General features: G+C 42.1%; 1 protein-coding gene across 4 annotated transcripts in view; it reads left to right on the top strand.

The window, feature by feature from the left end:
* Positions 1 to 844: 844 nt before the first annotated feature.
* The window catches only part of ARHGAP18 (Rho GTPase activating protein 18), a 62211-nt gene continuing 37128 nt past the window's right edge, over positions 845 to 25927 (top strand). For 2 of the 4 annotated variants that reach the window (XM_083607771.1, XM_083607770.1), the window contains exon 1: positions 845 to 1304. In XM_083607771.1, the coding sequence (XP_083463897.1) occupies positions 1261 to 1304 (44 nt within the window). In that variant the 5' untranslated portion in view covers positions 845 to 1260. Of the gene's footprint in view, positions 1305 to 17810; positions 18030 to 25927 lie in introns of those variants that run through there. The other 2 variants (XM_083607768.1, XM_083607767.1) reach the window with 2 other exon arrangements.

The raw sequence follows: 25927 nt of genomic DNA, 5'->3' as shown, positions 1-25927 counted from the left end.
GGCGGGAGGTGGGGTGTCCAGGGCGGGATTTAGGTTTGATGAGGCCCTAAGCTACTGAAGGTAACGGAGCCCTTTACAGTCATACCTTGGGATAAATACGCTTCAGAGTAAGTATTTTCTGGTAGCGCTCCATGACAACCCGTAAGTAATGGAGCACGTTACTTCCGGGTTTCTCCGCTCGCGCATGTGCAGTCAAAATGACAGCATGCGCGGAAGCGGCAAAATGTTTCCCGCGCACATGCTCAGTCTTGTCTTATGTTCTGTTCAGGATGTGAATGGGGCTCCGGAACGGATCCCGTTTGCATCCTGAGGTACCACTGTATATGTCCAGCTGTCCTTTGTCAACAACAAATTGTTGCTGTTTTTTGTGTACCACTGTATATAGAAATGAGCAAACCAGTGATATTTTAGGGAGCAGGCTAGTAGGCAGGGCCAATTACTTATATCATAGGATATAAGTAATACACAACACACAACACTGTTGCTGTATGTAGGATTTGTTTGTTTTTTTATCTTATATTTTGGAAATGTACATCCAGGTTTTTCCCCCTTTATATTTTTGGGGGGCCTACAAGAGAGTGGGGCCCTAAGCTATAGCTTGTTTAGCTTATACGTAAATCCGGCACTTCGACCCCTAGGAGTTGGCTCCTATGCCAGGAAGCACCACCTGTTGAATTTCCGCCCGCCACACGGGTGACAAACGCACTCCGCCAGAAACAGTGGCGCGCTTTGCGATAGGTTGCTTGAAATCACTCCAGGGAGGTGATTAGAGGACAGCTGGCGCGACCCGCAATCTCTTCCTATCGCTGCTCGGCGCGCGCTTAAGCTCTGAGGCGGCGAGAGGGGTCGGTAGGGGCAGCGGCGGTGTGGGAACGCGACTCCTAGCAGCAGGAGGACGACGACGAGGAGGAGGGAAGAAGCCACAGCTCGCCCAAGAGGCAGCCTGTTCCCCACATAGCTGTGCGCCTGCCCGCTCCTCCCTCTGTCCGTCGCCTCCCGTGAACAGCAAGCAGCAGCAGCATAGGCAGGAGCGAGGGCGACAGACGGCGCCCACCCTCATGCCGAGCAGGCGGAAGCCTCAGCTGAGGAAAGTCGCCCCAGGGACACGAGCAGCAGCGCGTACAAAGAAGGCAAGGGAAGAAGTGGCCCCGGCGGGTCTGGAAACATCCTTCCCTCAGGAAAGCGCAGCCGGAGACCACCACCTCTCGCCCTTTCCTGCTCGTCTCGGACTCAGTCTCTGAGAAGGTGGACCTCGCCAAGATGGTTACTGTGGTCACCAAGCTGGTGCACTACCTGCACCTCAGGTAAGGCGGCCGGCGCCTGCTCGCGCGCGCGCTCCCCGCCGGCTCCTCCAACCAGAAGCCTCGCAGCCTCGGAGGCGGGAGACTCTCCGCGGTTCCCTCTTTTGCGCGCCCATTTGGAGCGCTCCGTTGACTGGGCGCACGCACCGCGTTCCAGCAGTCTCACACACGAAGAGCTCTCTCTCACACACAAGCCTGTTTAACTCCTCTTTTACAAAACCCCACAAATATAGTTATTACACTTTCTCTATACACTCCCCCACCCCATCGCCCCAATTCACATTCTTTCTCTCGGGCATTGGGCACCTTGAAAGCCCATTCTTTCCCTCAAAGAATTCTGGGCACTGTAGTTTACCCCTCTCAGATTCACTATGCCCAGCAACCCTTAACAAACGGCTGAATTCTTTGAAGGAAATATTTGTGCTTCTCATGTGTTTAGTGCATACTCAGTCTCAGTATATTGTTTCTTTAACACTTAAATGCATAATAATTTATACTAATTTAATGATAATAATAATAATTTATTATTTATACCCTGCCCATCTGGCTGGGTTTCCCCAGTCACTTTGGGTGGCTCACAACAGGATATTAATAATAAAAAAGAGATAAAATATCAAACATTAAAAACTTCCCTAAACAGGGCTGCCTTCAAATGTCTTCTAAAAGTCAGAGAGTTGTTTATTTCCTTGACATCTAAATGCATCCCCCTCCTAGCAATTCACCCAACACACTTGCAACAAATGCACCCACCTCTCTTTTAGGGATATGCCCATTGTCACTATCAGGCAAGTCTCTCGACATCAGACTAACTTGTCAGTTCCACCCCAAACTGGACATGCCATTGGGGAATGGGGGTCAGGACTGCCGACCCTTGGGACGGTACAGAGGAAACACAAAACAAAAGCAAGCGGAGAGTGCCTGTGGGGTTGGGTAGCTGAAAAGATATCGGATCAGGATCCCTTTCCCTGTGCAAAAAAATTCTGGATTAAATTCAAACCACTTATTGCATATTCACACAAACCGCTCCTTGGAGAAAACATACAGATACCAAACTATACACTCTACCTGTGGTAGATCCTCTGGGGAGCAATAGGTTTTCAAATGCCTTGTCAGTTGGTAAGTCCATTCTAGGGTGACTGCTGCTCTTAAATGGGAGAACTGATACTTTGTATTGATTTTGTTTTATAAATATCACTTGTAAAGAGGAGGGGTGCAAGAAGAACTTTATTAGTAGAAGTTACAATATGTTTATATAACACAATTTATATGTTTTCATATAAAAATAGTTGTTGCAGGTGGGCCTAGTGTAGAACCATTAAATGAGGATATCTTCACATAGACTCATGGGAGTGAGGTAGATTCTACACTAGCAAACTATCTCGGCACATATTTTATTTATTATTTTAAACTTTTTTCATCCTGATTTCTAGAAAATGTTTTCAGTGTAATCCTCCCTCCACTCTGTTCATTTTGATGTTTCAAGCCTGTTTGCTTTTCTCTTAATCAAATAATAATAATAATACTTGGGGGTATGTTAGTGGAAATTGATTTTCCTGGAATACAAACGATCATAATATGCATATCCTTAGAGAGGACCCATTTCAGCCTTTAAACATTGATATTTGCACAACTGTTTGCTAATGCATGAAGTGGTAGCTCTGATTTCTTTACAAGTAAATTCCTAGAAGGCAGTGGTTAACATAGCATGCATTCTGTAAGCAAGAAATGTGTTTCTGAGTGACGATTGAACTCTGTTATCTCTCCAACTGTACATATGCATATGTTCCCAACTGCATATGATAGACAGCAAGGTAGATTGATTCTGGGCTACTCATATTCTTATCCCTTACTTACTCTGATTATGGTTTAAGTCAGTAAATTAGGAACTCAGCAGTACCTGAAGTTTTTCTGTGCCTTGTGCAAATCAGGCTTGTTTTCTGGTAGTGTGCTTTGGAGGAAAATTTTGCAGTATGCATATCAACTGTTGTTAAAAAATGTGTTTTTCAAACTTGACTAGTGATGAGAGTACCTTGAATATTGCTGGAATCTAAAGACCATAACTAGCAGGATTTTTTTTTACATACACCATCTCCACTGTCTCTGAGGCAGTATGCCTTTGTATATCAGTTCCTGGGAATCACAGTTGGGAAGGGTGCTTTTGCACTCAGATTCTGCATGGGGTTTTCCAGTTGGCATCAGACTGGCCAATGTAAGAACAGAATGCTAGACTAGATGGACCAGCATAGCTCATATGTTCTCATTGGAAGACTCCCTTACCATGTTATAAACTGCTCTGGAAAGTCTCCTTAGGTTCAAACATAACTTGCCACGTAACATGGGTAGCTACTGTTGGAGAAATTAAAATTTAAAGCCCTACTGAACATTCAGAATCAGTTGTTTGGATACTTGCTTTTCTGTATTCCAAATTTCTTTATGATTTGGAAGTGTCCTAGCAAATAATAGATACCTCAATGAGTCAGGCTGTGAGGGTCAGATGTCTTTCCATATTTGCTAAGCTAGAAGCGCTTGAATTATCACTTTAAAAAAAGGATTATTCTTGAACTGTAGTATGCACGGTATGTTTGTTGTAAATGTATGCTTTAAAAATCCTTCCCATCCTATACTTTGCTAAATGCATAGATTTGCAAAAGACTGCATCTCGTTTTACATTTGTTAAAAGGATTATCTTGTACATTTTAAACTTACTTTAATGACATGGTTATATGTTGAATCATTTGCAATGAAGAAATAAGAATGGAGAAATTTTGCCTGGAGCATACTCATGGCTGCTACATATGGAATGCAGGAGGAACTTCTCTGTGCTGAGATAGTTTTGGTTGGGTTCATATTATATGCATAATATTGAGAATATGTAAAAAATGCCTAAGTCATTAATCACTCTCAGTTAATTAATTAGACAAGCTTTGGCTATCCTGGCATCATCAAAGACACTCGATTGATTACACTCAGAATGTAAGGACTTTGTAAGCTGAGTCTTGAACACAGTTACTGAACTGAATCAGCCACACTTCAAAAAGGGAAAAAGCCAGCAGGGAATTCAGGTCTAGACACTGATATACCTAAATGGGGAAGACAAGTCTGATTTAATTAAACATTATGGTGGAGGCGGCCTATGCAAATGTATTATGTTACTGTGGATTAACTTTTTTTGTGAGGCTAAAATTTATCCCTTGCCCAGATTTTATGCAATGCAGTGCCTATTTACTGTTATGCATCTGTGCTTGTTGACTTTAATTATTTATCCTCTTCTATTTACTGTTGCTATGACCTACAGTTAAGCAATAAATTACTATGATGGTGCGTGCTTATCTGAAATCATTATGATCTGACCTGGTAGTTAGAGAATCAGCAGTACCGATGGGAAATAAAAAACAAGAGTAGAACACAATATTTATGTTTTTAATGCTTATTCGGCATAGAACTGGAAGGCATAATGTTTTTCCAAGGCTGAGCAGACTAATGCAGCAACGTTTAACAAACTTCAGACACTGATAGAATAGTTAAATACAGAGGCAAATCTTAATAATGGATGGGTGACAAGAAGGAAATCAATGCAACTAACAGGTAGCAAGTACGGTATGTTCTTGCTGTGGGGCGCGGGTGGCGCTGTGGGTAAAAGCCTCAGTGCCTAGGACTTGCCAATCGAAAGGTCAGCGGTTCGAATCCCCGCGGCGGGGTGCGCTCCCGTTGCTCGGTCCCAGCACCTGCCAACCTAGCAGTTCGAAAGCACCCCCGGGTGCAAGTAGATAAATAGGGACCGCTTACTGACAGGAAGGTAAAGGGCGTTTCCGTGTGCGGCGCTGGCTCGCCAGATGCAGCTTTGTCACGCTGGCCACGTGACCCGGAAGTGTCTCTGGACAGCGCTGGCCCCCGGCCTCTTAAGTGAGATGGGCGCACAACCCTAGAGTCGGACACGACTGGCCCGTATGGGCAGGGGTACCTTTAACTTTACCTTTATGTTCTTGCTACTCATTAGAGAGATATTCATGGTAAGCATTTGGATATGCAAGGGAAATGGAAGAATACTAGAATTTTGTATTTCTAACATGATAAAACTTTTCTTTTGAATCGTGAGAGCAGTTGATCAGCATGATGATGGTGATGATGATGTCATAGTCAGCTGAAAGAAGCCCAGTCTTGTGAGAGGAGGAAAATCACCATATGTGTGTGAACATTATGTTGCATGCCACCCCAGTCTCAGAGTGGTGTGAGATTCCATGAGTTCCAGTGGTTTTACCTAGGAAACGCGCACACACACACACACACACAGCCTGAGCTTACATTTTAGTTCTGTCCTTGATCATCTCCTTTCCTTAGGTTAACAAGTTAATTAGTAAAAACAACAACGAAGAGCCTTGTGGTGCATTAAAGGCTAATGCATTTATTAAGGCACAAGCTTTCATGCATCTGATGAAGTGAACAGTAGTCTGTCAAAGCTTCTGCCATAATGAATGTATTGGTCTCCAGACTGACACAATACTCTTTACTGGTTTTTCTGCAGCAGACTAACATGGCTACCTTACTAGGAATAGTAGAAAACTATGGGTTATCAAAGATTTTAGGTTATCAAATATTCAGCTTGAAAGGCTTTTGAGGGCTGAGCCTGATGGTTCTGGATTTCTCCTTATGTGTCTCTTCTCAATTCCCTTCTAGAAACTGTGGCGACTCTGGGTGGCCCAGAAACAACTTAACTTAGTTGCAGCAAATTAAACTGATTCATTTATGCACTGATTAACTAACATACTAGATTTGGGCTGCTATAGTTTCTGAAATGGGTGTGCTAATACACTGCTTTAATTGTAAAAAAAAAAAAAAGTAATTTATATTCTGATTTGCGTTAAGCATTCTTGTTCTGTTGACAAATTAATTATGTAGTTTCCAGGATTCCACTACTAATATTTCTATGCAAATTGGGTGTAAGTCAAAATATAAAAATAGTACACCAAAAGTATTTCCTTCTATTTTTAGGAAGCTTCCCTGTTGATAAAAACGCTGTACACAATTAAAATATGTTTGCATATAATTAAATAAATTCACAGCCAATGTGAAATAATACTTTAGAACAACGAACAAAGGAGACAGAAATGGGTAGAACAGGCTCAAATGACTAATATGAGAAACACTGAACAAACAAAGCAAGACAAAGAATGGGCAGACCAATAAAAAACAAGACAGTATTCATAAGCAAAGCGGTCACTGATGTTACAAAAGATACTTGTATAGCACATTACATAAAGACGGTGTCAATAATAGCAGAGGGGCGGATTTTAAAGGCTCCAATCCTCTACACATAAATAAATGAATATGGCTCATTGAAGTCAATGGGAAGCAGACTTGTGCAGCACTGGACTGCGATCTGTAACTAAATCCACTTACCAGGAAGTAAATGTTACTGAATTCAATATTTCTTATTACCCCTGTTGGTTGACATTATTATGTTGTGTTGTTTATTTTGTTTATTGTGTTAATAGTCTCATGGCTGTTAGCTACCCTGAAAGTGTATTAGTGAAGGGTGGGACACTCCACCCCCCCACCCCCCAGCTCTCTTATTACACTGATTCTGAGATAAACTGGAGAGTGGTGAACTACATGTACCTATTCTCTCGTAGGGCAGCCTAGGTGCATGGAGTCCATATGAGCCTCCATTCTAAGTGGGAGCGGAGTTAAAGGCTCTTTGGAATGAACATCTGCACTGAATGATATTTTTAAGACTATTTAATTGTTACTTTACCTGTATTTTCCATTTATAACTCTCATAAAACATACTATATACCGTATTTTTCCGTGTCTAAGACGCCCCCATGTATAAGATGCCCCTTATTTTTGGGTACTCCAAATTAAGAAAACACTCCTCGGCACTACCTGTGTATAAGACGAGCCCCAATTTTAAACCTTTCTTTTTGGTAAAAAAACCCCAAGTCTTATACATGGAAAAATATGGTATATCACAGACCAAATAACACCCACTGGTGGCATAATCCACTTTTGGGTGCCATTGATTTATTTATTTAATTAATTATTAAGTATATTCCCCCCCCCCGACTAGCTCAGGGCTGAACCACTCAAGGTACCACAAAGTTAGAAATTTAAAATATAGAAATTTAAAATATTTCTTTCTCTTCCACACACAGTACACCAATTAAAAAGCTTACAAATGAGTGGCAAATAAAATATTTTAAAAATAATTGGAAAACCTGCAAAATGAAACTTCAGTGCGAAAATTAAGGACACACTTACATTTCTCTTATTAAAACCAAAAGGCTGTTTTGTTCTAGTTGGAATGGTTTTACTTGTTTTTATAATTGCAACTATTTTATTGGTTTGTATATTATGTTATTGTAACCTGCCCTGGGAACTTGTGGTGAAGGATAGCCAGTGCTTATCTTTGGATTGTCCAAGTATGCATTTATTTTAAAAAATGGAAAATTCCTGAACTTTATGACATACATGATTATTTTTTAAAGGACGCCAGATAGATAGATGTAACTTGGCTTCTTATCTATTGAGTATGTAGAGCAAATATTACAAATGATTATAACATAAATGATGAATCACTCCTTAGCAACCAGAGCAAACATCCCCCTCCCCTTTCTGACCACATTTAATTGTTGGTTTGACTAACAGAGCAGACCATTATGCTCTGGTTATCAAATCTGTCCTACCATTGTTGGAAAAGAATTAGGTTTTAGATCACAGGACATCTTGTATACATTAACATTTCTTTCATTTGCATCCAAATTCAAGAGATGTTTACTATGGTAATAGCAAATTCACTGAAATTTAGATAACACAAAACTCACCAGAATCAGAAAAAACTCTCATATTCAAATTTAAAGGGGGTCTGTGGACTTCAGATAAGTGTTCAAACAGTGTTAAATCTTGATTAGATATATGGTGTCTAAACTAAACAAACAAAAAATACAAATATATTTATAATCTCTTCAAAACAGATCAGGCTATACAGCACAGAAAAGACTGCCTTTCCCTGTGTGGCTTATGAAAACAAATTGAAATTTACATGTTTGCAATATGTGCATATATATAACGCTCATTTTCAAAAAAGTAAGCACTTCCCTTTTAAAGAAGATTCATAATGAATAGTAATTAATACTGATTGTATCAATAGTTTACAAGTAATATTTATAATCCCCTAGCCATTCTGATTTGAAATTCCACAGGCACTCCAGACTGCCTCGCAAAGCAAGACATGGCTTGATCAGCAGAAAATAGCTCTGTGATATATCCCAAACAAGCATGCTCATTTGTTGTAGCATGAGATTTCAGATGCATGGGCATTCTTCACCAGAGACACAAGAGGGCACTAGCCCAAGGCCCAAGTTCAACCCTTGGTATCTCTTGATAGGACCTATCTGAAATCCTCTAGAGCTGCTTCCATCCAGTGGACAATGCTGTATAAAGCTAGATGGAACAAGGTGACATCCACACCATACATTTAAAACACATGGCTCTCTCCCAAATAATCCGGGGAGCTGTAGTTTACTCCCACAGAGCTACTATTCCCAGCACTCTTAACAAATGTTCTGGCTAATATGACTGGTGTTTCTGTTGAAGCGCTGGCTAATTTGTGGAACATGAGAATGGCTCAGGCCATTGACACAATAATCCCTTATGTCCTCTCCCACTTTGTATATCCCGCTTGGTACCTTTGTGCACACCAGAGCTCAGGGCAATGAAACAAGCTGAGAGACACCTTCAACGCAAATGGAGGAAAGCTACAGACTAATACAGTTGAACACAATTGAATACAATTGGTCACTATCAAGCCTACTCAGTGGCAGCGAAAGTGACAACCAATGCATACTTTGCTTCCTCCATTGCATCTTCATGGTGTCCTCTGGCAGAGCTTTTCCAGGTAGTATAGGGCCTTTTATAGAGTGGGCCGAAGGAGGTGGTAGAACCAATGGTGGATTGCTGTGGCTCATTTGCAAAGTGTTTTGGGGATAAAATTGCTTGTATCTGCCAGGATCTTGCCTGCTGTTATAGCAGATGAATCTCTAGAGGTGTCCAGAACACTGTCTGGTTCTGTTATGTGGGATGAGTTTAAATTTGTAAGGCTCAAGGATGTGGACAAGGTGCTTGGTTCAATCCAGGTCCCATGACATGTGCCCATGTGCCAATCATAGTTGAGAAAAACTAGTGGGGAGGGGACAGCCAGCTGCAAGAGGGGTTGGTCTCTGTCTGCTGAAAGGAAACAGTGATAAGTATGGCCATTCCTTAAGAAACCCTACCTGGATTTGGTCAGTAATTTGGTCAGTACAGTGGTACCTCTGGGTATGAACTTAATTCGTTCTGGAGGTCCATTCTCAACTCGAAACCGTTCTTAACCTGAGGTGTGCTTTTGCTAATGGGGCCTCCCGCTGTGCACATGCCTCTGGCATGTGATTTCCACTCGCATCCTGGGGCAAAGTTCGCAACCAGGAGCGCCTACTTCTGGGTTAGCGGAGCTCGTAACCTGAATCATTTGCAAGGAGGATGGTTCGTAACCAGAGTTATTACTGTAATGCTAATCTCCCCTTCTTGGGCAAGGTTCTTGAGTAAGCAGTTGCATGCCAGGTACAGGCTATCTTGGATTAAACTAATTTTCTAGATCCATTTTCATTGGGGTTTAGGCCCGATTTTGTTTTGGAAACTTCTTTGGTTGCCTTTTCTGATGACCTTTGATGGGAGAGAGACAGAGGAATGGAGGCCCTCTGGCTTGGCCCCAGGCCTGTGGGTGCCTGGGGCTGCACACACCGCTTGCAGGCACCTGACATTTGTTTGTTTGTTTGTGTATTGTAAGTTGCTTTGTGTTGCCTTAGTAGCCCCCCAATAAATTTAATAAATAATAATAATATCCTGCCTGCCCAAAACGACCATTGCCATTACTCTCTGAATGCTTGCTGGAATAGGAGCATCTTTCCTTGTTCCTCCTGAACAGATTAGCGGTATTTTGGTTTGGGGTTTGAGAGAGACGGAGTTGTAAAGAGAGAGAAAACCCTGCCCATTTCTCCTTTAAAAATTAGGCTGCCTCAGAAATCAAATTAAGTCATGAGTCATGTAAAATACAGCAGGTGGTCAAAATGCCCACCTACCATCTGCCAGTATTAAGGTACAGGTGATACAGGATGAGAACTTCATTACTCTCTGAAATGGTTTGCTAACTGATACTCCGAGACTTCTCTCATCTGAATTTAACAAACTCCTGAAAGTGCTTTTGCATTGCAGCAGCATTATATTTCAGCCAGCAGATGGCAAGCAACCAATTCAGTGCAACTGCAAACTCTTTCCACCTGGAAACATCTGAAAAGTATTCTAAAATTAGTTCTAGTAATTTGTTCCTCATTACATTTCTGGCTGGAATACAGGAATGGATATTTTTCAAAAGCTCTAGGATTTCTGAGTTATGATTATATGTTGTGAGTTTATCATATAGAGAGTCAGTGAGTGTCTGGAGGCGGTTGGAGGGTGGCTGGCAGTTAATGGATTGAGGCTGAATCCCAACAAGTCAGAAGAACTGAGGGATAGGGGGTGGGCAGGGGTTGGGCTCCCTGGTCCTGAATGGGATAACTGTGCCCCTGAAGGACCAGGTGCACAACCTTGGGGTCATTTAGGACTCACAGCTGTCCATGGAGGCACAGGTCAATTCTAGTGTCCAGTTTGTCTGTCTACCAGCTCCATTTGGTATGCCAGCAGAGACCCTACCTGCCTATGCACTGTCTCGCCAGAGTGGCACACGCTCTGGTTATCTCCTGCTTGGACTACTGCAATGTGCTCTACATGGGACTACCTTAGAAGGTGACCCAGAAACTACAATTAATCCAGAATGTAGCTGCCAGATTGCTTATTGGGAATGGCAGCCAGGACCATATAACACCGGTCCTAAAACTCATTGGCTCCCTGTACATTTCCAATCACAATTCAAAGTGTTGGTGTTGACCTTTAAAGCCCTTAATGGATTCAGCCCTATATACTTGAAGGAGTGTCTCAGTACCTATTGTTCAGCCTAGACACTGAGGTCTACAACCGAGGGCCTTTTGGCAGTTCCCTCATTGCGAATAGCAGGCAGTAGTGGGAAAGGTGGTAGCAATGGACAGTCCAGCTCTGAAAAGTGAAGTGCCAGGTGAAGAATCCATTGCAGCAGCCGCCATCTTAATTTCTCAGAATGCCTCTGAACTGAATGTTGTGGCCAAAAAGCCTTCTGGGAAAGTTATTATGGTTGTGGTTGCAGCTACCTCATCAGATGTTTCCTTTTAGAGTGCTGGTATATAAAATCACTTACCTGTACTTGTTTTTGGTTTTAAATTAAAAAGGGAGGCTGGCATCAGCATCAGCAAGGCCTTTGGGGCCTCTGTGCCAGAGCCCAGCATTTGCTCCACCATGTGGGGTGCTGCTGGTGGAGCTGTGTTTCTGCCTCTCATTGTCACAAAGAAAGGGTTGTAGACATTGTGCTTCACTCATGATGAGCAGATTGTAGGGGCTCCGTGTCAGCAGAATGAGAGCTGGCGGAGTGCTAGGCAAATACAGGTTTGGCCCTACCTTTAGGCAAGATGAAGTATACCATTAATGGGGGACAAATTGCCCGTTGTCTAGTTTACTATACATATGAGTGAAAATTTTGAGAATACCAACTTTCCGCTTGACATAGAGGCATGTGGTGTGTGTGTGAGAGAGAAATTGGACACGCCTAAAATGGTTGCTGTCCGTACACTGTACAACTCTAGGCTTGTTGTTGTTGTTGTTTTGTGACATTTCATTGCAAATGGTTAGAGATCTTATGGATCCACAGCACATGCCAGAACTCAGAAAATTCATGCAGGGTCCACCCCCTTATACTTGATTTGGAAAGTGACTTAAATGACAGTGTTTGGAATTCTAGTCCACAGAGTGAGGGCTATTTTCCCTGTTGTTTAACAGGTTCCAGTTTGAAACTATAGGGGCAGAAACAAATGAGAACAAAGGATTGTAAGAAGAGTATTTGGTGTAGTGACCTATTTGGCAGAAGTGAATGGGTGTACTGTAGTAATAAAGAGGCATATAGATCAGCTCTAGTGGCAAAAACATAACAAGGAGTATAGCATAGAAAATATAAAGCGTTGATGCACTTAGAAGATGAATTCAAGGAGGATGAACTGACTTCAAGAGCATCCTCATAGAGCAGGACCAAATGCACTTGAAAAAGAGCTTTTCTTTCTTTATGGGGTGCTCTGTTAGACAAGGCGGACCTGCAAACCATCAGACACATTGGATTTATAAAAGAAAAAAAAGGGCAGGGTGGCATATAAAACAGTTCAAAAAAGCTATTTGTAAGCCTGTGATGTAAAGCAGCCTGCGGTCTCATTTGCATGTAATACTGAGTCAACCTATAGCTTGATGAGCAAGTGCATGCAATGATAAAATCATGGCTGCTTTGCTTCTCTCCCCACCCCTCCTGTAGTTGCCATGCTACTGAGAGCTAAGCCACAGTATGGCATAGCAGTATGTCTGAACCCAAGTTTTTAATTTATCTCCCACAAACAAACCACAAGCAATAAGCCAAGAATAAATATTGGTTACTCTTTTTCAGGTTATGGCAGAGGCAGTGCAAAGCAGTCTGTTGCATATTGGGATATTTACATACAACTGTCATACAATCTAGCACTGTTCCTGGATCAAGGTTAATACATCTTGGTAGGAAATTCCATTGATTTCCATACATGTAGGATAGTCATTCATTGCACAATGAAGTGACTACTTGGTGAAGAGTGGTACCCTCTACATTTATACTATTTGTTTCCTCTCATCCCACTTGTTTATTAAAAATAGTTACAAAAGCAACCACCAGAGTGCACCAACATACCCTTTTAAAATTATCTGTAGGACAAAAGGGCCAAGCTCCATTTATTTGTATATGTTATTTAACGTGTGGACAGAACTTTTATATTGCATTAGCTTTGAATGTGAAGTAAGTCATGTACCAGTACTAAATACAGTTAATTACAATGCATCTACAGCTAAGCCATGCAGAAAAAACTGTCTAAACTAGCGGGATTTATTTTGGTCACATAAAAGCAAGATTGATTGGTACCTCAATTGATTGGTAGCCTTAACTAACTGCAAGTCGACCTTTTTCTAATTTATTGGTTTATTAATCTGCAAACAGAAATAGCTCACGAGTACTGAGATATCAAACTTTAAGAAAAGTAGAAACATGGATTATACTTCCCCTCCCCTAAATTCCCCTGTATTATAGGGGTGCTCTTATGTCTGTACTTTACAGCTGTACATTCCTGCCACATTTCACCATTAATCTTTTATTTAAGAGAGCAAAGAATGGACAGAAGTTTAAAATGCTGAACATGCAGACCTGCATAACCTCAGTGAAATTCAGTGAAGCTTCCTTCCATGTCACGTTGCTGATACGCCTCTGTTTAATTGCCAGGAGGTGCCAGATTTAGCTTGTAAAAGCACCAGAGTAAATTTGCTTCTTAAATAAATATTGAATTTGCACTACAGAGAGATCGCTATCTGTCCCCGCATGCCTGTGGAAAGAGTATTAACCAATATAAATATCACAATTTTTACTGAATTCTTTTAATATCCAACAAAACATTGTGTGTAATACAACCAGATGAAAGAAACAAATGCTCAAGTGTGTACATAACACAATTAAAGAAAATGAGGCAAGTGGCCTTGAGCAGTAGTGCAGGAAGCAAAATCATGTTACAGTACTGTTAAACCCAGGCACCTCTTTACAAGGTTACATGGCCTAGTTTGTGCTGATACTACGTACCTTTGCACTAAGCGTAGTTTAATTAGCCAGTTTTATGAGCTACATCTACTGTGATATTCTCTGTGACCAGAAGATCTTTTAAAAGAGAGACTTGGCCCTTGACAAGTCTTTGCAGTTGTTGGTGTTAGCGTGAGCTCTTACAGCTGCCTTTACTGTTCATTCCATTAGAACTCTCAATTTGTGTGCACGGCACAGCTTTCTGTTTAGGTTGCAGATCTTTGCATTCCACCAGACTTTACATGGCCCCCTAATTATTGGGAAACTGAGAAGTTTGGGAAACTGCTGCAAGTTGGAGACAAAATTGTTTACCTTATCTTGTTTACCTAATTGTTTGCCTTATCTTCATAACCTGCTAATAAAGACAGGGAAATGGAAATTTCCTCATAATAAATTGAAAGAAGAGGAGGGTACTTATGTTAATGCTCAAAACTTGGGAAGGGAGGAAGTACACAAAGACATATTTCTAATCCATTATGGTTACAGAAAGTAATAGCACTCAGCGTTGAAAGTTTTTTTTAAAAGTTTAAAATATGAATGGGTCATAGACTGCAGCTGGCTTGGACAAGGGTTCGTGTTGTGCATCACCAGCAACCTCACAGCATCGTTAGTCGTTCTGGGACCACATCACTACATTTGAGATGGCACAGACAATAGCTAACTGCTACTTGACAAATAATCATAGTGTCTCAGCAGCAGTGACATGTGGTGTGTTAGGGCAAAGATGTTTACAGGCTTATTCTATGCATGTTTACTTGGAAGCAAGTCCCTGTGAGTTCAGTGCACTGTGCATAAAAATGTAGCCATAGATCCATTCTGAAAGGTGCACTAACCTCAGTTGTATTTTTTAATGGTAATAAAGTACATTCTGTCTTATAAGACACATTTCATCCTTGCTTGTCAAGCACACTTTAAAGAGTTAATGAATCCACCAATGAGAAAAAGTTCTTGAATATATTTCAGCATTCCTGTTACTCTCTTCTTAGTGAGTTGTATGTAAATGCTTGGTTCAGCACTGAACATTTTTTTCACTTGGGGAGAGTTTCAGTTAAAAACTATGTTTTAAATTTGAGAGTAATGAACAATCATGCTTTTATCTTCCCAGTATTCTCAAATAAATCTGTTCAGTATCTGCAGACAGGAGTTTGTAATTCTGAAAGTGGCAAATATTTACCGATTCTCTTTAGATGTCATTCTAATCCTTCCTGAGTCCCACTGTGCCATCAGCATGTGGTTAGGTGGTTCCTCCTTTACCATTTTCAATTCTGTCTCTTTCAGCAGTCCCTAATGACAGCTCAGCTGGATCAAGCTGCTTTTGCATACTCCGACATGTAAAAACTTTGCTTTGTTCAACCTTAGCTGTGGAATCTTTTCAGATTCCTATTAAATGAAAGACAGCTTTTGCATGTTTATTTTTAGAATGCCCAATCTGTATCCTGTTTTAGTTTATAGAATTGTATTGTGTTCAAAGGTTTTGTACAACAAAGGCTTGTATTGTTTGTACATCGTGTCTGTATTGCATATTTATTGTAAATTATATACATTTGATTCTATGTTCTTCTTTCCTCCCTCAAGTTTTTTTTTTCTTATTCACTGTAGGATGTTTAGTAGCAGAGGATAGCTTTTGGTATGCAGTTAAAACAATGAATGCTTCCATGGTATCAAAGTTGTAAATCCTTTCAGTGTTGTACAGTACATGTTCAAAGAAGAGCTATGGCAAGACAATGTTCTATTAAGGCTGAAATCCTAACTCCCACTTACTTGGAAGTTCAGTCCCACAGAATCCAACAGGACTTACTTCTGAGTAGACATGGGAAGGACTGTGCTGTACCATGTCTATGATTTCCTTACTTCACTTATACAGGTGTATATCCTCCAGGAGCTCAGGTAACAGGAAACATAATTTTAAAAAGTTTGTAACACTTAATGACAATGATCACATTGAGGTATGCCCGGTGGGCAGCAGGCCAATTTAGGCTGCAAGTCTCAATGAACTTTTTGAGGCTCACTTTTGAATAACGGATAGGACTGTTCCGCCAGCCCATGGTTTTGACTGTTAATGCCTGCTTCACTGCAATTGCTGTGTTTGGCCCTGACAAGTTGTGTTAGTACCTGCCCCAAGCTTGTTCTTACTTTTTACATAAATAGGCAAATACATATTTATTTTACTTTTTTTTAAAAAACCACCCATATCTCACAGGAGTGAAAGGTATACACACACACACACACACACACACATATCCAGCGCTGTGCGATCCAGTCAAGTCTAAGGGCAGGTTCATATCTAATCCCTTTTCATTTTCTATATGAATATTCATTTGATAGGGACAGGATGGGGCGGGGGACGGGAATTGCACCATTAGCAACTGCCACTCCTGTGATCCTGCCGCCTGAGGCAATCACCTCAACTTGCCTCATGGGTGGGCAGGACCTGGCCCCAGCCACTATGGTCAATTTTCAGGGACGATGGGAGTTGAGGCCCAACAATAAATTGGGAGCCACCTCCTATTACACATGTCTTATGGTAAGCTGAATAAAAAAAACAACCCATCATTCAGCTGGTTGTATAGGAGCAAATTGTCCCAGCTGCTGTTTGTCTTGATTCACAAATGATGTACTCTGCTCCAAGACAGAGGGGTTGTACAAGAGCAAATTCAGGAAATCCCAGACCTATTCTCAAATAACCATAATTGCAGTAGGCGTCTTTTAACCCTGCTATATGTGTAATGGATGACCACTAGCAAGTAACTCTGAATCTATTTTTAATGTCAGGGCTTGGCCTGCATAGCAACAAGGAGGGAATGAAAGAGGAGGTTTGACTAGATGACCCTCTCATTCTCTCAATCTCTCCCAACTCTACAAGCTATGATTCCATGAATGCCTTTTTCTTATAACTACCTGAAGTGACCTGCCAAGTGAAGACCCTTTTTCCTAAAGAGAGAGAGAGGATAATAACAAAGGATAATAATGATGGCTTGCATAATTACAGACAGCACATTCCTATCAAAAACAAAACCCAAACAGAAGCTAAATTCCGCAGAACAGGGTGGATTAGATGCGCCTCTGGCTTCACCCTGTAGGGCTCATCTTACGTTCTTAAAATGTGCCCCCAAAATTCCTTTGTTGCAGCAACTTCTTTGAGGAACTCCAAGTTTTAGTTTGGCTCCTCTCGTTTATAAACGATTCTTTACAAATGTCCGAACCTAGCAAGTCAGTGAGCTGAGTGCACCTGACTTAGCACAGTAGCGGGATCAATTCTTGTTTCCATGTAGCGAGCAAGGAACGTCCCGCTAAAAGCGGCCACGAAACGCTGCGATGGCCATGCGTGCCAATCATAGATAGGCTTGTGCCACGGCGTCCTGAGATCCCTGCGCTGAGAGAAGGAAACCTGCGAGCAAGGGGTTAAGAAGCGTTGCACGGAAGGCACAATCAGTTGGAAAGGAGGAGGTCGAGGAAACTAAAGGGAGAAAAAAGAAGCAGCAAAGCGACGCTCCCGGCTGGGGTGGGGAAAGGCCGGCGTAAAATCCCTCCGCGCGAAGAATATATGAGCGTAAACATGCGGCTGACTCATGAAAAGGTCGCCCGAGAGCAAGACTCGCTTGGAAAAAAGGCGGCCGGGGTACTCGGCCCAGGCTGCGAAGATATCATTGGAGGCGGTCCGGACGGAGGCTGGTCCTCCCCTCGCCCGCGACGCCCAGTGCGAAGCGCAGCCTCGCCTCCGAGGGGGCGGGCCCGCGGCCAGCTAATACGCCCCGCGGCCGGGCGAGGCAGGAACTTCGCCGGCGTTGCGCTCAGTCCAGGAACAACGATGCCCTCGCCCGCATCATGAGCCGCTGGTCTGCTTCCCAGGGGGTGGTGCTCACAGCCTATCACCCCAGCAGCGCCGATGCCGAGGCGCCGGGAAGCAGCGCCAAGGAGGCGGCGGGCGCGTCCCCCGTAAGGTAAGGAAGGGGCGCCCGCAGCAACTGCTGGTGCTCGTGGGGGAGGACAAGGGAGGGCTGCCTGTCTGCCTGCCTGCTTACCTGTTGACGTAGGCAGGGTGTCTGGAGCCAGGTACAAAAGGCTGCCTCTCTCGAAGGGCTGCGTCAGGCCATGTGACCAAAGTTTAAAGGACGGTCAGGAGGAATGCCATCAGCTGCACCACATTGGGGCGCGGCCGCCGAGCGTGCAACAGGTGGAAAGCGAAGGCTAATGTCGGCTGGGGTTTGTAAACCGCTTGGAGGGCTTGTTTTGCTTTGTTCTGAACGAGCAAGCGGTGTATAAATTTTTTGTGTGTGGGAGAGGAGGAATAAGACAGTGTACTAAATACTGGAGGGTAGCGCACCCAAAGCAAAAGTCCTGAAAGTCAGCCAGCGGCACCTGCATGTTCCATTTCTGGAATTTCTTGGAATTTGCTGCCAAGGAGTGTGGTGGAGTCTCCTTCTTTGGAGGTCTTTAAGCAGAGGCTTGACAACCATATGTCAGGAGTGCTCTGATGGTGTTTCCTGCTTGGCAGGGGGTTGGACTCGATGGCCCTTGTGGTCTCTTCCAACTCTATGATTCTATGATTCTATGGAGGAGAAATAACATCGCTTGCCCTTACACTCCGATCCTAAGCATATTTTCCTCTAAATGTGTCCTGCCGATTTTGAGTTTACTTCGATGTAGGCATTATTTATTTCTTATTTAGCATGATTAGTATGCTACTTGACGAGACATTATCTAAGAGGTTTACCTAGAATTAGTCTTCTTTGAATTTTTCTTATAAATGTAGTTATAAAAAATTATGTGTGAAAAGCGATTTTCCTTCCAAGTAACTACAAGGATCCAGCAATGAATGGAAGGTGTTGGTGGGGGAAAAGCTGAGCTACCTTATGGCAGAGGGAGGCAGTAGCTTTCTGTTCATTCTCTTCTGGAACTGCCTATGGAAAAAAGAAACAGCATTTTGTATTGTTAAAAGGAAGAACACACACATTTAAACCGCTTTCAGTAATTATTTGTAAGAATAGCAAGAGTAAATTATTAGGCTATTTTATAAGTACAAATATCCCCTTTCCCATTGCTTGCCATGGTGCAAACAGTATTTCCTGCAGTGTGCACTTTGGTTCCCCCTCCCCATCGTTTCCCCCCAATGAGCTCAATACATTTTTATTATTCTGAGGTCTGTGTCAAAATACTGACTGCATAAACTAGAGGCCATCACAGACAAGAAAGCTTGCTTGAAAATAGAATGAATACTCTTGGAGTGGAGTCTTTTGCTCCTGAAGGCACCTATGTGGGGTTTGGGAGGAAAGACAAGTGTGAAGTAGAACAATTTCAACAGGATTGGGGCATATTCAACCTCTGTTCACTGTGTCCTGATATAGGTGTGTGTTTCAAGGAAAGCGGGTTTTCTTACAATATCAGGTTTTAGTTTTGTAATAATGATTCTTATTCCAGGGTAGGGGGACCTCAGTACTGAAGAGGGCCTATTTGTCTGACCCTCAGGACTCTTCCTGGGCCGTGACCTGCCTCAGGCTACATTCCTCACTGGTACTCCTCTGCACTCTACTCAATTCCTTCTGCCTCCCTAGAATGTGTCTTCAAACTGATCTAATACCTCTTCCTAGATGGAAAGTCAGTCAGTCAGTCAGTCAGTCTCTCTCTCTCTCTCTCTCTCTCTCTCTCTCTCTCTCTCTGTGTGTGTGTGTGTGTGTGTGTGTGTGTTTGTTTGTTTGTAGAAATGCCTGACTTTTGTGTGGCTGGAATGGCAATAGTATTAATACAAATAAATGGTGTGACTGTACTTGGAATTCTGTGTACATGTCTGGTCACCTCACCTCAAAAAGGATATTAGAGCTGGAAAAGGTGTGTAAAAGAACAACCAAAATGATTAACGGATTGGAAGAACTGCCCTATGAGGAAAAGTTGCTACTTTTTAGTTTAGAGAAAAGGCAAGCAGGGGGAGGGGTTATGATAGAGCGATACAGAATTATACATGGTGTGGATAAAGTGTACAGAGAAATGTTTTTCTCCCACCCTCTCAGCACTAGAACCTGGGGCAGTGCAAAGAAGCTGAATGTTGGAAGTTGCATGACAGACACAAGGAAGTACTTTTTCACCTGGCTTAAATGGCTTTACAAGAGAATTAGACAAATTCATGGCGAATAAGGCTCTCAGCGGCTGCTAACCACAATGGCTATGTTCTGCTTCCATGGTTGGAGCCAGTATGTGTCTGAATACTAGGTGCCGGGAATCACAGGTGGGAAGAGTGTTGTGCTTAGAGCCTGCTTTGGGTCTTCCCATAGGCATCTCATTGGCCACTGTGAGAACAGAGTGCTGGACCAGATAGGCCTTTGGCCTGATCCAGCAGGCTCCATTCACTTTTGCCTGTACTCCTTGCATGTTGTTGGCCTGTAAATAAATAAACCCAGATTTATTAAAGTAAGAAACTTTATTACACAAACCAAAAAGTCACAAAGCACTGTGCCAGCTTTTGAATCCCCCTTAATCAGTATGCGGGTGGCACTGTGGGTTAAACCACAGAGCCTTGGGCTTGCCGATCAGAAGGTCAGCAGTTCAAATCCCCACAATGGGGTGAGCTCCTGTTGCTCGGTCCCTGCTCCTGCCAACCTAGCAGTTCGAAAGCACGTCAAAGTGCAAGTAGAGAAATAGGTACCACTCCGGCGGGAAAGTAAACGGCGTTTCCGTGCGCTGCTCTGGTTCGCCAGAAACAGCTTAGGCTTGCTGGCCACATGACCAACTGTACGCCGGCTCCCTCGGCCTATAGAGCGAGATGAGTGCACAACCCCAGAGTCGTCCGTGACTGGACCTAATGGTCATGGGTACCTTTACCTTTACCTAATCAGGCTAGTTGTTAAAAAACAACAACACCGGGGGAGTGGGGAGACCAGCCTGCTGGTGGTAATCAAGCCACCTACACCTGCAACCTGTGAGTTTTAAGATGGATCACAGCAGGATCTGGTGGACATTCAAATGAGGCCCCTTCAGGTGCTTTTGGGTTTCATGTTGCATCCATGCCTCTTGAGAAGAAACTTATAGTGGTGGGAGTCCCTGTCTCTGCAGATATAGTGACCAGCTATTGCTACAGCTGTCACCACAAATAATCTTGATGAGATCAGCGCCTGTGTTGCTAAATTGAAATTTGGAGTTGAGCATCTGAATCCCATGAGCCTGCCAGCATTGTTACATTGTCACTAAGCACTGCGATGGGAAGGAAGTCACTTCCTCTTGAGCAACTGCTTTTTCTAATCCTCCCCCACACCAGATGTGCTTAATAAGGCTTCATTCCAAGGAAGCATTTGAGCGCTTAGTTTTACACTGCTGTCCTCACAAGCCCAAAGTTATGTCCAGATGCAACATGAGGTTATTTTGATGTGACATGAAGAAATGTTGTTAGGCTGTTTGAATGCTTAGCATACACTTTTTTTGATAATTTGTGTGGGATTTATTGTGCGAAGCAAGATGCAAGGGTTTCATGGTCGTCGTTCTCCCCCCCCCCCCCAAAGCCCAGCTGGGTTTTCTGTTGCTTTAACATGGTTAATCAGGTTCTAATCCCATTCATAAAACTTGAGCAATGGAAAATGAAAATGGGGCTTGTGTGTATGGAATCCGTTACGCTAGCAACTGTAAACTTAAGTGTCGTCCAATTAGAATTACAATATAGGAAAAACAGCTGTGTACTGCAGCATAATAGAGTTCTGCAGATATTCTGGAAAAGTGCAATCTGAGATCAGGTACCATTTCAGAGTGTGTAGGTTTGGCCAGAGTGTGTAGGTTTGTGCAGCTGGATTGGGGAATGGCACCTCCAGGAAGTGATTTGGAGTGGGAAAATGACACAGGGTTATCCCTTTTCATCTGGCACCCCCTCTACCCTTGTATTTGCCCTAAAAATAAAAAATAAAAACCCATTGGGAGTTCCAGTCATAGATCTCTTGCTGCCACGTTTCGTTTGGTATGGCTGTTTCACATTGCCATGTGGAATAGTGCCAGCTACTTGGTCTCCAGGAGAACAAGTGAAACAGATTTGGTGAGAATGAATCATGTGTCTTATCTGATATGTCAGAGGTTACAGTGATACTTAGACCTGCAGTAAAGTTATGAGATTAAAAATGTGCTAACAAGTGTTGCTCATTGATAAAATAGCAATGCAATATGTATAGAATCACATCTTCACTTGTAAAGAAATGTTTTTTTGCTGCTATACTGTTGTATATATGTGCTTTTAGGATAAAAAGAATGATAGCTGATGGTTCTGAAATGCTTTTGAATTCCATGGGATTATTCTGAAGTAAATGGTTATATTGGTACATCATGATACGAGCTCCCCTTTTGCTGTGCAGCTGGATTTGTAAGAGCCATGTGTGCTCTGACAAATGATGGTTTGTCATGGTTTTATTCCCAGGACAAAAGTACATGTGATGCATGTGATCCTCTGTAATCAGGGGACTTATTTCTGACTAAACATGGCTCTAGTATAGAGGAGGCAAGTACGCAACAACAGCAGCAAGAATATTAATTGCCAAGAATTGGAAAACTCAGGAGCTACCCACTGTGGAAGAATGGCAGATGCAACTGATGGACTATATGCAATTAGCCGAGATGACCGGCAGAATTCGAGACCAGGGAGAAGAAAGGATGGAAGAAGACTGGAGGAAATTTAAGATTTATTTACAAAAATATTGTAATTTGGCTGAGTGCTGAATTGGATGCCAGTGCAGACAATTGTCTACCATTAAATTAGATTTAAGGTTGAATTATATGTCAAACCAAATTAAGATTATTAATTAAGATGAATTAAATGATAATTTGTGTGAAACTAACTTAATAATGATGTAAGTGTATGCGGGAGGTGTGGGGGAGTCCCATGTAACAATTGAGAGATGTTAAATGGACAATGATAAGTGCTTATCTAATATATGCTTTATTTGAAAACTTTAATAAATATATTATAAAAAAAAAAATAGTATAGAGGAGGCAAAAGTTTGTGGAGCACAACTAGGCAGAGGATTATGGCAGTGGGCTGGGAGAAACATCTTTTCCTACCTATTCATATATGAAAATGCTACATTGGCTTTTCTAATCTCTGTTGGGGTCCTTAAAGGCTATGTTGTTGGTTCTATGCTCTTTTCATGTTGTCCATGGGTGACCTCATCAAATCCCATGCCTTACAGTATCACCTACATGCAGATAATGCCCAGCTTCCTCTACCCCAGAACTGCTTCTCCAGAACTCAGGTCTCACATCTCCAGCTGCCTCTCTGTTATTTCTGTTTGGATGCTCTCTCTTTTTTTGTGTGCCCAAGACTAGACTTCTTGTCAACCTTCTTGTGCTGTCTGGCCCCCACCGCTGGCATTCCTATGAAGGAACGTGGCCTTGGGCTGAAAAAGGTTCACCATCCCTTTTTTACCTGCAAGGAAAATTCAGGCAGAATAAACAGAAAGAACTAGAGGATATGATAGATAATAGACCTCTTGTGATCTTAGATAACAGACCTCTTAGGATCTGTTCTGAGGGGAAACGTTTTAATAGTATTTTTGAGATGAATAGATTTAGTATGAAAGATTTTATGGTAGCCTTTTCTAATAGAAATTTTATGTGGAAAGTTTGTCTCAATAATGTCAAGGCCAATGGCTAGTGCAATATTTAATGATGCTAAGAAACTATTATGCTGCAAGCCTGTTCCCATTTATTTATAAAAGATTTCTTACCCACTTTTCAGCATAAGGTCTCAGAGTGCATTACAACCATATAATCACATAACATTAAAATCCAATAAAGCAACTGAAAACAAACCAAAGAATGTGCATCAAACAATAGAGGTGGGTCACAAAAAACAAAATACCTTAACTATCAAAGGTCTAGGGTAAAGAGTTGTGACTTCAGCAACTGACATAAACTATGAAGATTAATATTGATGCACCTCCATTGGAATGGATTTCTGCATTTTGGAAGCTGCCACAAAGAATGCAGTCCTCTGTGCTTCCAGGGGTGGCTGAACTGCCATCTTAACACCTGAAAGAGTCTATAGGGTAGGATGCAGTCATTCAGATATTTGGGACCTAAATATTTAGGGGTTAAACACCAATGTGAACATGTTTAGTTGGGCCTGGAAACTTATTTAAGAGTAAGCCCCCTTGATCTCTGCAGGACTTTTATCTGAGATGTGCATAGTATTGCACTCTTGTAACGCTATGTGAGAAGGGACAGTGTTTGTGAAGACACAATGAGTAACCTGTTGGCCTTGCGTGCTTGAACTCTGTTCATTTGATAGCCAAATTATGCTAAGCAACCTTTTAACAATAGAAGCTGGAGCCAATAGGATAATGGCATGGACAAAAACTGCTGTCTAGGCTGTCTTAACACAGAGACAGATGCTATGAAAATGAAGGGCTGAATTTCTGAACTGTTGACATTTGAATGATCACCAAGCTACTGAATCCTTGATGAAACATTTTCTTGTTTCAAGAACTTCTGTTCAAACTTCTGGACAGTCTTCTCTCATTGACAATTTGTAAATTTTCCCTCAGGTTGTTGGTGTATTTTTAACATGTGCACTATGTTTTTCACTCACTCACTCACTCACTCACCAACTAATCAGCTAAAGCTTTCTCTACCTAGATTTGCCAACAGTTTGCAGCCTCCTGCTATAATCAGTTGTAGATACAAAAATTTCTTGTCTTATACCTGGCTGTGCTTTTGAACATGAGTGTATTGTAAGATGGAACCTGGTGTCAGAGGGCACAGGTGTACATTTCCAGTGTAGCCTGATGTTCAGCTCTGAATTGCCAGTGTTCTCCAAACCTTAGATTTCAGTTGGTTTTACGCCACTCCTGCCCTCCAATTTTGTAGCAGAAAAATAATGCCAGCTAGGTAAGTCTTTTACTTCCACTGTATCCAGAATTATTTCTGCCCAGCTGTTGATGCATCATCTTAAAATACATTGTTCCCAACTACTGAAAAAAACCAATTGTTTGGTGTAATAAATATGTTGTGTAACGGCACACAACTGGTTTTATCATAAACATACCTTGGTATTGTTACTCAAAAATAAATGTATTTGATTTTTTTCCTTTTAAGGCATTGTTCAGATCAGGTTTTCCTGTTTCCTTTTAAATTAACAATGGCTTCCTCATCTACAGGAAATAAGGTGGATTTTGTTACAAGCATCTGTCCCACAGATCCCACAGATAAATAAACACATGTTCATAAAATATGAAGTGGAGGAAGAGGCTATAATTTTTTAAAAAATAAAAATTATAGCCTCTTCCTTCACTTCAAATTTTAATGATTTAAGCAAAATGCATTAGGTGAGGTTGATTTACACCACAGGAGAAAGATTGCATGGAACTTGATATAAGCCCTGTGCTCCATGTTCTTAAAAGTATGTATGCTGAACTTGTGAAAGAGCAAAGGTGGTTTTAGGGTAGTGTGACTGGTTTGGCAGGACTGGGTACCAGTGCCATTGGGACCCACAACAGTGATGTAGAAAGGAGCTTGATAGGTAAGGGAGCGCTGAATTTTAGCATCACACAGGCCACTGCTGAAATTTGAGAGCCGCTGGTAAGAGCAAGATCTTGGCTTGATCAATGCACTCCCCAATATATGCGACCTCAAAATGCATTTTGTGTAAATGTTTCTGCCACTGTTGGCCTAAAACAAAGATTTCACCTTCAAAAGCCAAGAATAAATATGTGTAAAATTTTGGTTACCTCATCTCCCAAAAGGATATTGTAGCGTTGGAAAAGGTTCTGAAAAGAGTAACCAAAATGATCAAGGGGCTGGAGCAACTCCACCATGACAAAACGTTGCAACATTTCAGCCTTTTTAGTTTAGAAAATTGTATGTGGTGTGCAGGAAG

Source organism: Podarcis filfolensis, assembly GCF_964270895.1.
Source record: "Podarcis filfolensis genome assembly, chromosome: 3".
NCBI lineage: Eukaryota > Metazoa > Chordata > Lepidosauria > Squamata > Lacertidae > Podarcis > Podarcis filfolensis.
Note: the sequence above shows the minus strand (reverse complement) of the source record. Positions and strands in the feature narration are given on the sequence as shown.